This window comes from Crinia signifera, chromosome 1 (assembly GCF_055691185.1).
Source record: "Crinia signifera chromosome 1, ASM5569118v1, whole genome shotgun sequence".
In the NCBI taxonomy this organism is placed as follows: Eukaryota; Metazoa; Chordata; class Amphibia; order Anura; family Myobatrachidae; genus Crinia; species Crinia signifera.
The window spans coordinates 244,112,785-244,125,774 of record NC_139217.1 but is presented as its reverse complement, the minus strand read 5'-3'; the positions used below and the strand labels follow the sequence as shown (position 1 = coordinate 244,125,774).

The 12,990-nt window shown below is 42.8% G+C and overlaps 1 protein-coding gene across 8 annotated transcripts in view; it reads right to left on the bottom strand.

The window, feature by feature from the left end:
- Positions 1-2,117: 2,117 nt before the first annotated feature.
- The window catches only part of SHOC1 (shortage in chiasmata 1), a 310,818-nt gene continuing 299,945 nt past the window's right edge, over positions 2,118-12,990 (bottom strand). For 4 of the 8 annotated variants that reach the window (XM_083179518.1, XM_083179508.1, XM_083179536.1 and 1 more), the window contains 2 exons: positions 9,394-10,297; positions 2,119-2,563 (listed from right to left, as the gene is read on the bottom strand). In XM_083179518.1, the coding sequence (XP_083035644.1) occupies positions 2,466-2,563; positions 9,394-10,297 (1,002 nt within the window). In that variant the 3' untranslated portion in view covers positions 2,119-2,465. Of the gene's footprint in view, positions 2,564-9,393; positions 10,298-12,990 lie in introns of all 8 variants that reach the window. The other 4 variants (XM_083179529.1, XM_083179523.1, XM_083179543.1 and 1 more) reach the window with 2 other exon arrangements.

The window sequence follows — 12,990 nt, the reverse complement described above, 5'->3', positions numbered from 1 at the left end:
AGGTCGGACGGGCTGCACATAAGATTTGCTAAATCTTATGTGCAGCCCAGCCCCGGAGCCGTGCGGGGGATGACAGCGGGCGGGGGAAGCCGGCTATAGAGAGCCGAGCAGGGGGAGGCTGCATAGGGAGCCGGGCAGGAGGAGGGTGACAGCGGGAGCAGCGCGCCGGGCAGGGAGGATGACGATGGCTGCCGGGCAGCGGCGGGAGCCAGGAGGAACACAGTCACTAACTTGAAAAAAAAAAAAGCCCATACAGATGACTAGCAAGCCATTGATTGGCTGAGACCTCTCTCAGCCAATCAATGGCTTGCTAGTCATTCTGTATGGGCTTTTTTTTTTTTCAAGTTATCTGTGTTCCTCCCGGCTCCCGCCGCTGCCCGGCAGCCAGCGTCATCCTCCCTGCCCGGCGCGCTGCTCCCGCTGTCACCCTCCTCCTGCCCGGCTCCCTATGCAGCCCCCCCTGCTCGGCTCTCTATTAGCTGGCAGCCCCCGCCCGCTGATGACCCCCCCCCCCCCCCCCGCACGGCTCCCTCCTCCTGCAGCTCCCCGGGGACCGCATATGATAAATCCATGCGATTTATCATATGCAAACCTTGGCACATCAAGTGCCTAATCGTGTGTCCCCCTCCCGGGGCGCTGCAGGGTGAAATCAGGTCCGACTTGTCCTTAGGACAAGTCGGACTAATGTATGGGGGCCTTAAGTGTCTACGTGTGATTGCTTTGCTATTGTCCAGTTCCTGCCCTACATGATTTTACATGATCAGCCCAAGTTGAGTCCAACTTGTAATACACAAAACTGCATCAATTTTTTCTGGCCATATGCTCTATGCAAAAACTGTATGCGGGAAGAGGGATCTGTATGAGTCCCTGGAGTGCATAAGCTGCACACTTGATCCATGAGAGGCCACCCAAGTGCACAGCTGCTTAAGGCTGCTCCAGGGCAAAATATAGTTTTATCTCAACCTGTATATACTGTACACTTGGAAACCCAGTTGTAGAACTGTTCCTAGTGACACTTGCCACAACTTTTCTCTTGAAGCAAAAACCTGCATGCACAGTGTAACGCCTAGGGGAATTTTGCAAAAATTAATGGTACGGTCTAATTCACTTATACTCCTTTCACACTGCAGCTATAACCCGGTAATTTGCCAATTTTTAACAGTTTCAAAACAGTTATAGCTGCAGTGTGAAAGCACCAGTTTTAAATTACCGTTTCAAGAAAACCGGCAATTCAAAACTGGTAATAAGAAGAATCCTGCACGGTTCAGACCCGTTATGTGTGTAGTTTGAACGGGTCTGAACCGGTATTTAGGATCCCACACCAGCCCCCCTGGAACCTGGCCTAAGACCCCTCCCCTGGTACTTGCCAACGCACGAAGATCCAGGCAGTGGGGTCCTTGCATTGCTGGGGAGGCAGCAGGGACGGATGCAGAAGGAGGCGATCGCCCCCCCAAAAATCCTCCCCTGAGCACACGCTGCTAGCCCAGGTCATTCCGGGAGAACGCCGGTCTCTGCCTCCCATGAGATGGATAGATGTATGGCTGCTGCTGCTGAGCGGTTGCAGGTGCTGGGGCATCTTCTGGGTCGTCCCCACCGCTCACCCTGCTGGTGACCCTGTCACCCCACTGAATCGAGGGATGGGGAGGGGATCGGAGGCGGCCTGGGAACTGACGGCAGATGACCTCCCACACTGGTCTGGTCCCCCCCAAAGGAAAGACTAAATCCACCCCTGGGAGGCAGCGGGGTCCTTTTGGCAAATGGGCAGTGTGCGGCGGGGTCCCTGTGGCAGATGGGAACTGTTAGCGCTACTAGTTTCCATCCGCTGTAGAATGGGAATGGGTGATATATTGCTGGTTAACTACCGTTTTTGTACCTTACACAACGGGTTCAATGTGAAAGGTACAAAAAGGGGATTTAACCAGTAATATACCATTTACAACATGCAGTGTGAAAGGGGTTAAAACTTGCTCTGACCCATTTAAAAAAAAAATATTTCAAAAACCGGGTCAAAGCAGGTTTTGCAGCGTGAAAGCAGCATTAACTCTACACGTAAAAAAAGAAATGCTTGTTTGTTTGCATGATAATAATGTGGAGAATCTCGAAGAATCTTGCATCAAATACTCTCTGTAGCTTTACTTTTAAAATGTTTTAATACTTAATTACAATTTACAAAACCTTCCAACAAGGAAATACATAAACGGACACTGCATATACAGTATTTCTCATCTTGCTCTAAATCACATACAATTCCTTTGCTTGCAGCACGTGTTTATCCTTCTCCAATGTCCTCATGCAACACTATCTTCTCTGCATTTCTACCCATCAGTCTGTGTATTTCAGAAGCATAACACTTTTTTATTTAAAACTATGTCCTACAACCTGATAAACGTACAAATAATGCTTTAAAAATATCAGCGCGCACAGCACTAATGGCTGCCTAAATCCTTTAAGAGGAAACAAACCTATCAGAAGAATTTGAGGCGAGTTTGTCCATCACACCTTCCTGGCACTCTCTCATATGTCAGCTTTCGCCTTTTCCCTTGGTCTGGTTGGGAATACGATTCTGTTTGCAACAACAAAAAGAGGAAGATTTCCAATTTATTGTACTTTGATTTCCATAGTACAAGTACTGAGCGTTAGGTTCTTCGATACATGTTCATAGCATCTCTTTACGGTATATATATATATATATATATATATATATATATATATTGTATGTATATATAGTGGTTTGACACCATTTTTGTGTTTTGTGTCTGTATACTTGTCCCAACACTACCTCTTATAAAGTATACATTAGAACTTTGCGGTTTAACTAACCACAAAGGTTAATGGAAACAACAGATGTGTCTTTGGCGCTAGAGACTGAGGGGGTGTATAACTTGTCACCCTGCTGCCAACCACGTGGGAGGATTGCCAGCCTCCACAAACCAATTTAGCCAAAAAGAGAAATACGTGGGGCGCTCAAAGGTAAACAAGAATATGAATTTTATTAAAAACACATACACACAACAAAATAATCACATTACATATGTATATATAAAAAAACACTAAAATCAATGAGTGGCACTGTACCACAATTATAAGCACTGGATGAATGTGCACAGAACAGCGTGGACTCTCTTCCCTTTCCAATTGGGGAGGGATGGTATATGTTTAAATGATCCACTTATTTTAATGGAGTTGGTGTCCACTTTTGCTTGAACCATATGGATTTAAAATGGCCAGTGTGCACACTTTAGTAGTCCACAGCAATAACACTTGCTTTTGTAAAAATAGACAATATTGAGTAAGTGATGACAAGGACTTCTGTTGTGTATTTGAAAACAGTGTCCGTCCTGTTATCACAATAATAGGGCTCTTACCACTCCGTGGCGCTGGGCAGTAATGGAAAGCTCTGGTGCATATAGCAGCGCTTGCTGCCTCCGTCTCTCTCAGCTGACCTGTTTGTAGGACCGGATCAGCCAGCTGAGTGAACCCGACAGGAGCCGCCTCTTCGTTGTATGCCTTCTGTAAATTCCCACACAGCGCTCTGCCACAGCGTCTGTGTTGCTTGGAGGGAAAACAAACTGCAGCTTTGGCGTGAAGGTGATTCCGGCTCTTTACATGTAGCAAGTGTCGGGGAGACGGGAGAGCGGCACTTCAGGACTTCAGAACGCGTTTCGCCGCACACTGGGCGGCTTTCTCAACAAGGTGTGGAGTTCATTCTCCCTAGCCAGCTATAAATGCTGGTCTGCTTAATTTGCACAGGTGTTTCAGGTTAATTGATTACCTCCTTGATTTTCGTCAGTCAGACGGTTTTGTCTAACCCATTTACAGTGTTCAGGTGCATGTGATTTTTCTTTTATATGCTTACAATTTTCTTGGTACCGATTCATATTATATGCTCAATAAAATAGCCATTCTACATATCTATATTTGTGTGGATCACACTTATTCTTAATATTTCGTAATTATCAAACATACACAATTGGTTGGTTAATCAATCTCTATTTGCTATAGCGGACAGATTCATATTATCTAGACGGACCAGACACATTTTTTAGATGTATAAAATTGTTGTTAATGCTAATAATAAAAACTCAATAGTAAGAAACTAAATAATAATGATGAAATGCGAAGACCCATAAGAAAAAAAAATATATATATATATATAGAGAAAAGCGCAAATAAACAATCAGTATGGATACCATTTCTAAATTGTGTTTATAGGGGATATTTGTTAATCCTATTACCTACTACTTGACCTGCTATCATACAGTTCATCCACTATTCAATAATCGTTTGACCTTACTACAGGAACAAATATTGCCATTACGCATATATCTGCTATTCTATCAGGATCGCTTTATTATACAAAAAAGTATATAAACAGTGACATAATTAAATTCCAGTTTTTGGTGGAGACATCACATTTAGATCTTTATAGTTGACCTTCATATATTATCGAATGCAGGTGGGTGATACTTTTGTACCATCGATCTGCATTCATATTGCAACCAATAAATCATACATAATTAGTGACCCATCAATTGACTATAGTTGGCAAGAAGAAGAATTTTTAATGATTGATGCATCAATAGGTAATGGAAGAGGGGGGGGGGGGGAATGGGGTTGATGTACTATTTTTAGGGGACAAACAAAAGATGGAACAGGTTATGAATAATATTCTGTATATAAATTGAGTGGGAAATAGACACCTTTAAGGGCACCATCCATACAATCCATCTGGAAATCACTAGATGAATTCAAGGTCAATGTTCTCATTCAGACCCTGAGGTTTTAGAGACTGCAACTTCAGAATCCATGCTGCTTCCTGTCTGCAGAGGGTTCTAAAGCGATCCCCTCCCCGGCATGTTGTTTTAATTTGTTCAAGTCCAATCACAAGCATTCCATCAGGATTGCTGTTGTGTGCTTCCAGGTAGTGTCTCGGGACACTGTGATTCATGCGTTTATTCAAAATATTTCGCCTATGTTCAGTTACTCTATTTTTAAGTTGACGTGTGGTTCGTCCCACGTAATACATATGGCACGGACAAATTAACAGGTAGATCACATAACTTGTAGCACAGTTGATGAAGGACTCTATTTCAAAGGATTTTCCTGAGACCACCGCCTCAACTGACTGTCTTTTGATACTAACATGTTCACATGTTATGCATCTTGTATGATTGCATCTAAAAAAGCCCCGTACCTATCAGAGTTCTTTGTGTAGAATTTCTTCTTTTTTGAGCATCTTCCTTGAGCATGCTCGGGGCGAGGATGTTTTTGAGGTTGCATGCCTTTTTGAAAATTATAGGGGGTTTTGCCTCAAGATTAGCTTTCAATATTGGGTCAGTGCTGAGGAGTTTGTAGTTCCTTTTGATAATAGAGGTGATTTTGCCAGCTGCTACATTGTGTGTTGACACAAAGAAGGGAGTTTTGTTGTCATATTTATTTTCCTTAATTCTGACCCAATATTGAAAGCTAATCTTGAGGCAAAACCCCCTATAATTTTCCATTCCCTATTGATGCATCAATCATTAAAAATTCTTCTTCTTGCCAACTATAGTCAATTGATGGGTCACTAATTATGTATGATTTATTGGTTGCAATATGAATGCAGATCGATGGTACAAAAGTATCACCCACCTGCATTCGATAATATATGAAGGTCAACTATAAAGATCTAAATGTGATGTCTCCACCAAAAACTGGAATTTAATTATGTCACTGTTTATATACTTTTTTGTATAACAAAGCGATCCTGATAGAATAGCAGATATATGCGTAATGGCAATATTTGTTCCTGTAGTAAGGTCAAACGATTATTGAATAGTGGATGAACTGTATGATAGCAGGTCAAGTAGTAGGTAATAGGATTAACAAATATCCCCTATAAACACAATTTAGAAATGGTATCCATACTGATTGTTTATTTGCGCTTTTCTCTATATATATATATATATATATTTTTTTTTCTTATGGGTCTTCGCATTTCATCATTATTATTTAGTTTCTTACTATTGAGTTTTTATTATTAGCATTAACAACAATTTTATACATCTAAAAAATGTGTCTGGTCCGTCTAGATAATATGAATCTGTCCGCTATAGCAAATAGAGATTGATTAACCAACCAATTGTGTATGTTTGATAATTACGAAATATTAAGAATAAGTGTGATCCACACAAATATAGATATGTAGAATGGCTATTTTATTGAGCATATAATATGAATCGGTACCAAGAAAATTGTAAGCATATAAAAGAAAAATCACATGCACCTGAACACTGTAAATGGGTTAGACAAAACCGTCTGACTGACGAAAATCAAGGAGGTAATCAATTAACCTGAAACACCTGTGCAAATTAAGCAGACCAGCATTTATAGCTGGCTAGGGAGAATGAACTCCACACCTTGTTGAGAAAGCCGCCCAGTGTGCGGCGAAACGCGTTCTGAAGTCCTGAAGTGCCGCTCTCCCGTCTCCCCGACACTTGCTACATGTAAAGAGCCGGAATCACCTTCACGCCAAAGCTGCAGTTTGTTTTCCCTCCAAGCAACACAGACGCTGTGGCAGAGCGCTGTGTGGGAATTTACAGAAGGCATACAACGAAGAGGCGGCTCCTGTCGGGTTCACTCAGCTGGCTGATCCGGTCCTACAAACAGGTCAGCTGAGAGAGACGGAGGCAGCAAGCGCTGCTATATGCACCAGAGCTTTCCATTACTGCCCAGCGCCACGGAGTGGTAAGAGCCCTATTATTGTGATAACAGGACGGACACTGTTTTCAAATACACAACAGAAGTCCTTGTCATCACTTACTCAATATTGTCTATTTTTACAAAAGCAAGTGTTATTGCTGTGGACTACTAAAGTGTGCACACTGGCCATTTTAAATCCATATGGTTCAAGCAAAAGTGGACACCAACTCCATTAAAATAAGTGGATCATTTAAACATATACCATCCCTCCCCAATTGGAAAGGGAAGAGAGTCCACGCTGTTCTGTGCACATTCATCCAGTGCTTATAATTGTGGTACAGTGCCACTCATTGATTTTAGTGTTTTTTTATATATACATATGTAATGTGATTATTTTGTTGTGTGTATGTGTTTTTAATAAAATTCATATTCTTGTTTACCTTTGAGCGCCCCACGTATTTCTCTTTTTGACAAAGGTTAATGGGTTAAGTGTGTGGTCTGACTTAATTGACCTTGGAGTCAGATAACACACATGACCTAATTAACCTTTTGTTGTTTAATTAAACTGCAAAACCTATACTTTACTACAAAGATATCTTCTCCATAGTAAATTATACATGAGCTCCACTTCACTGACAGGTCAGTGGAGCTCAGCCAATCAGGGAAGTGCTGCTGACGTGGTGATAACTGATTAGCTACTGGGTCTTTCAAGTGACAGAATTCACCTCAGGACATGGGAAGAGTTCCCGTCAGTCCTTTTAGATAATTTTTATTTATTTTATTTTTTTATCTTTTGCATGCCTAAATGGACTGAACAGGGCAGATCTACACTGGTATCAGGTGAGTATTTGTTTTTTCCACAGGTACCATATTGAATTTCTATTGGAAAAGTGGTCTGAAGCCCATGTGTCAACATACAGTAGGTAAGTATTTGTGTGTGTGTGTGTTGGCATGCATTAACGTTATATTCTCATAATGTGTGTTTCTGTGGGTTTTTTTTTTTTGTATTGGTTTAGCTGTAGAACTATTAGTGTCAGCAGGCCCTTTAATGTCCTGCATGCTGGTACTGTACTTGTGATTTTCCAAGTACCAGTATGTGGTAGAGTCTTGCTGGGACTTTTAGGTCCAAACCCAATATTACAAATTTTTAAACAACAAAACTATCAGCCCAGGACACACACCAATTAAGGGTGCTGGGGATAGCACCAGGCTTCAGCCTGGGTGCCATGGAGGAGCCAGGGCTGACCAATTGGGGGGGTTAAGGCCACAGCTGTGGGACCTATCTAAAAGTGTCCCCCGACTGTGGCATTACTTTACTGACTGGTGGAGCCTGATGCTGGTTTTACAAATATGGGGAACCGCTACATCTTTTGTCTTTGAGCCCTGGGCTGGTTATGCTTTGGGGTGGGACCCCACGCCATTTAAAAAAATGTTTTAACCCTTTCTTTCATTTTTACAGGGTGTGGGTTGTTGGGTCTACACCAACTAGGTCGACACAAGCATTAGATCAGGGCTGGGCAACACCGGCCCTCCATATGTTAGTGAACTACACATCCCAGCATGCCTTGCATCAGTTTCAGCATGGCCACATAGCAAAACTAATGCAAAGCATCCTGGGTGTTGCCCAGCCCTGCATTAGATCGACATGGGCAAGGTAGACAGTCAAATGGTCAACATGGGGTTTTTCACTGTTTTTTTACCCGAATGTTGACACAGTCAACATGGACACAGTTTGAAGTGCACGACATCCCCTCACATCGCTCGCTTCACTCGCAATTCTACGGTGCCTTGCTACACTCGGCACACTATTTTATTCTCCCACCATGCCCTAGTGCAGGCTTTCCCAACCACGGTCCTCAAGGCACACCAACAGTGCAGGTTTTGTAGATATCCAGGCTTGAGCACAGGTGACTTAATTAGTACCTGAGGGATTCTGATTAAACCATCTGTGCTGAAGCCTGGCTATCACTAAAACCTGCACTGTTGGTGTGCCTTGAGGACCGTGGTTGGGAAATCCTGCCCTAGTGGATGGTATGGCATGAAATACCAGCTGTCGGCTCAAAAAACAGTGAAAAACCCCATGTCGGCCTTTTGACTGTCGACCTAATGTTTGTGTCGACCTAATGACCTGTCGACCTAGACCCATGTCGAACTAAACACATGTCAACGTTGCTGCATGTCGACCTAATGACCGTATCCCTTTTTACATACAGAAGCACTGCACATATATCACTGTTCAGGGCGATGCTTCTGCAAACTTTAATGGTAACAGCTGGTCTATTTGCATTCATATTTTGAGCTGAACCCACAGCCGACTTTGCTCATAGGAAGAATTGTAAATTTGCTGTTGTGTCCTGGTGCCTATGTAAAGTCCTGCCTAGTTTGACCGATGGTCTATTGATACGTACAGTATTTGTGTTTTCTACAGTGATTTTCATTTGTTAATGAGCAAAAACAAACACATTTTTTGCATTGTAAATTTGCAGATGTCAGATCCCTGGCCGAGTCCAGAATGGGTACGAATTGGGCATTTTAGTAACTTTCTCTATCATACTTGGAAAGTGACCAGTATCACAATGCTGAGCAACCCTTTACCAACATGGCTTACGACGGACACCTGAACCATGACATATAAAGAATTTGCTCATGTACATTCTATTTATAAAAGGTTCTACTTGTTTTTCTTCTTATAAGCTGCAGACAACACTTTACCTGATACTGTTCCTTCCTTTGCCATGAGACTATTTATCATAAATCTTCTCTTTTCAGCAAATCCCACTTGGGAGTAATTAAAATAATCTGATTCATTGCTGGCCCCTAAAAAAAGGTGATTGTGAAATGTCCTTTCTCCTTGTAAAGGGTCACTCTTTGTATCTGTAGGTAATGGTTGGCTGGTACGTATAACGCTCTGTAATTTGGTAGCACAATATTGTGGATTTGTGAGATTTTGTTGCTTCGGTAAATCTGCAAAGAAGTGTTTACTGTTGATGGAAAAGCTGGGCCTGTTCTCCATGCTATTGTCCAGGTGATGAGGATGATTAAAGACTCCTTGCCGGAAACTATCCTTTCCAATAGAACATGAGCTATAGACAATACTCTTTTTTGGATCTATAGAATGATGGATATGTTCTTCAAAAACATTTTCTGTCCATGCTGCAATCTTTTGGTTGTTGGAAAAGCCCAAAAAAGTTGACTCTGAGTTGCAGATCTCACCAAAGCTATTTGATGGTTTAGGTGCTGGTGCAGTGACGCTGATGCGACTCTCTGTGCCAAAGGCTGAGGATAGTTGTAGTTGGAAAATGTTTTTCTGGTTTTCAGTAATATTTTTCTTGCCATGTATCTGAAACATATTTGTATTTTGCCCAAAGTCATCTGTTTGTTGACATAGGAATGAGTTTGGCATGTCATTAGAAAGAAATGTTTTTGCTGTCTCCAACGTTAAGTCATTGCACAGTGATGCTGATTCAGTCTGATGCATTACATTGCCAACAACAGAGCCCTGTACAGTATCAGTTCTGCTGCAAAGTGTCATAATGGCTGGGGTGTGACTGTCAGCAGGTCTTGATGAGGAGGTTGATCTGCTCAGCTGATACAAGGCAGTGATGTCAGTAAAATGCTGAAAATACAACATTCAGCAAATAAGATGGTTTCAAGGGATTTGTATTTGCTATAAGCATATGTAGCATATGTAGCACAATGTAAAATTATTGCAGCTACACAATTAGAGTATGAATCAGGAATATGGGCTATGCACAGAAAAATAAATCTATATAGGAAAAGGAGGTGAGGTGGCGCTAACCCAAGGGTGTGCGTGTATGCAAGCTGCTGGTCTCAAGGAGAGGGGGGCCGCCCTCTGAAGGTAATGATATGAGACAAAAGGGGGGTTCTGAGTACCTGCGCTCAGTATACACAATAGGTGTCTGCAGTGCATGTAACAATTGCTGCTTCACGGGTGATATACTGTACCATATGCAATGTGCTCTAAATAAACAAGGAAGAATATGCTGCCACAAGGGGATTAATAAACATATATTTATTCTATGTAGCATGCTCAAAAATGGTCAAAATGCCAAATCCCACAACTCATTAAACAATGTGCTAAATTGCAGACCTTATAAAATGTGTGCGGAAGACAGTACTCCTGTATGCTGCTGATGCTCTACTGTCCTGATGTGCTGATCAGTGGCGTAACTTCAAATATTGCGCCCCCCACCAAAGGTTTCTGGTGATATAACAAGAAATTGTCTGCGCTTCACCCCTAATGGATTAAAAAAACTGAGGATATGTGTTGGTTTAATAAAACCTTTTTATTGATTCACATATAAAGTTCAAAGTACGGGTAGTTCTGGAGGATAATTCTCCTAAAGTCTGGGTCACGCTAGTGGGTCCCCTTGTGGTCTGCTGCCAATGGGTAAGGGGGGGGAGGGGGGCGGCCGTCTCCAGTCACTCACTGTACTTCTTACACTGTGAAGAGCTCTCTGACTCCGTCAGATACTGGTGGTAGGTGGTCTGGACGGTAGTCAGTCTGCCTTTCTAGGTGCGAGTGCGTCAGTCAGTGGGTGGTCTTAACCGATGGTGGCAGTGGGTTGAAAGTATCTATGGTCCAGCGTCTGGATGTTAGGATCGCTGGACGGAGGGATAAGAGGATGACAAGCCTGGCGGGGGCAGATGTTAAATACGTTGGTGGGTGGTGAGAAATTAGTGCTGGGTGGCACCGGAGGACGGCGTCCCTTACCTCAGGTGGTGCACCCGCACTTCCTGCGTCTCCGTCCCTCGTCGCCGGGGTCTTGCTTCTTCTTGCTGGGGAGCTCTGGATAGCTCCGTCAGCTCCGGTTCCACAGGCTACAACGCCGGCTGACGCTGCTTCCGGGTCGGGCGATTTCGCGAGATCTCGTCCGCCGGGAGCATGCAGCACAGATGGAGCTCCGTGCGCTCGACTCCGTTCTGCTGGAGGAGACTTTTCAAAAGTCAGTGGATGTAGGTGCTTGATGTCTCCGACGCGTTTCGACCCGGGGGCCTTCTTCTAAGGAGTTAATGTTCATTTGTAGTGAAATGGGATTATTTGAAGGTGGGGGGCGGGACTCTGGGCGGAGTAGAGGCTTCCTATTGGTTAAGTCCTGGCGTGCTGATTGGTCTCTGTCAGGGGCTGGTTCTGTGTCATTGTTACTGTTGGTGGAGGCTGTTTCTGTAGGTGTATGTGGAATAGGATAGGTGACAGCTGTGTTTTATTGATTATTCACTCCTATTCAATGTCTGTGTGTGGGTAGGAAGCTAAGCAAAAGGTCATTTAATCTGAAGGATGAATCATTACTTTTTTCCCACTATTGATTTGATTTCGTTATCTATGTTAAGGCCCCGTGGTGTGAATGTTTTCATTGTATAGATCCATCTTAATTCTATTTTATTGATGCGGTGAATATAATCTCCTCCTCTCCAATACTGTGGGACTTCTTGTATTCCTATGAAGGTCAGACCTGATGGGTTACTGTTGTGATGTTCCTTAAAGTGTTTAGATAAATTGTGATCATCCTGTCCTGTTTTGATCTTACGGATATGTTCTCCTATGCGTGTCTTGAGCTGTCTGATTGTGCGGCCTATGTATTGTTTATGGCATGGACATTCTAACAGATAGATTATGCCTTTACTGTTGCATGTGATATGGTTTTTGATTTTGTAGCTGTTTTTTGTACTGGTTGATGTAAACTCAGTGGTTGGTTTAGTACTTCTTTTGTTTGCGTTGGTGCAACCTATGCAAGTGCTGCAGTAGTAGTGCCCTCCTATTTTACTGCTTCTGTCAATTCTGGTCTGTGTAGTCCGCTGTGGGGGGATGTGGTTATTCGTCAGCTTACTCCGTATGTCGGGTGCTTTTCTAAATGTGATCTTTGGTTGTTTTGGGAGAAAGTCTGTTATTTGCTCATCTTCTTTCAGTAGGGGCCAGTGTTTGCGCAGTATGTGTTGAATGGATTTTGAGTGTTGGGAGTATCCAGTTATGAAGCGTATTTCTTGTGGTGCATCTGGTTTCTCTTTGTATTTAAGTAAGTCTTCCCTATTGTATTGGTGTATTTCTTTGTAGGCTGTTTCTACTGAGTCCGGGTTATAGTGTTTTTCTGTGAATTGTGCGGCTAGTTGTGTGCTTTGGGTCTGAAAATCTTCAATTCTAGAGCAATTGCGTCTTAATCTTGTGAATTGTCCTTTGGGTATTGCCCTTAGCCAGTTGGGGTGGTGCCAGCTTGAGGAATGGATGAAGCTGTTTACATCTACTGATTTCCTGTACGTTTTTGTGTGTAGTTGTTGGTTGTCTATGAATAT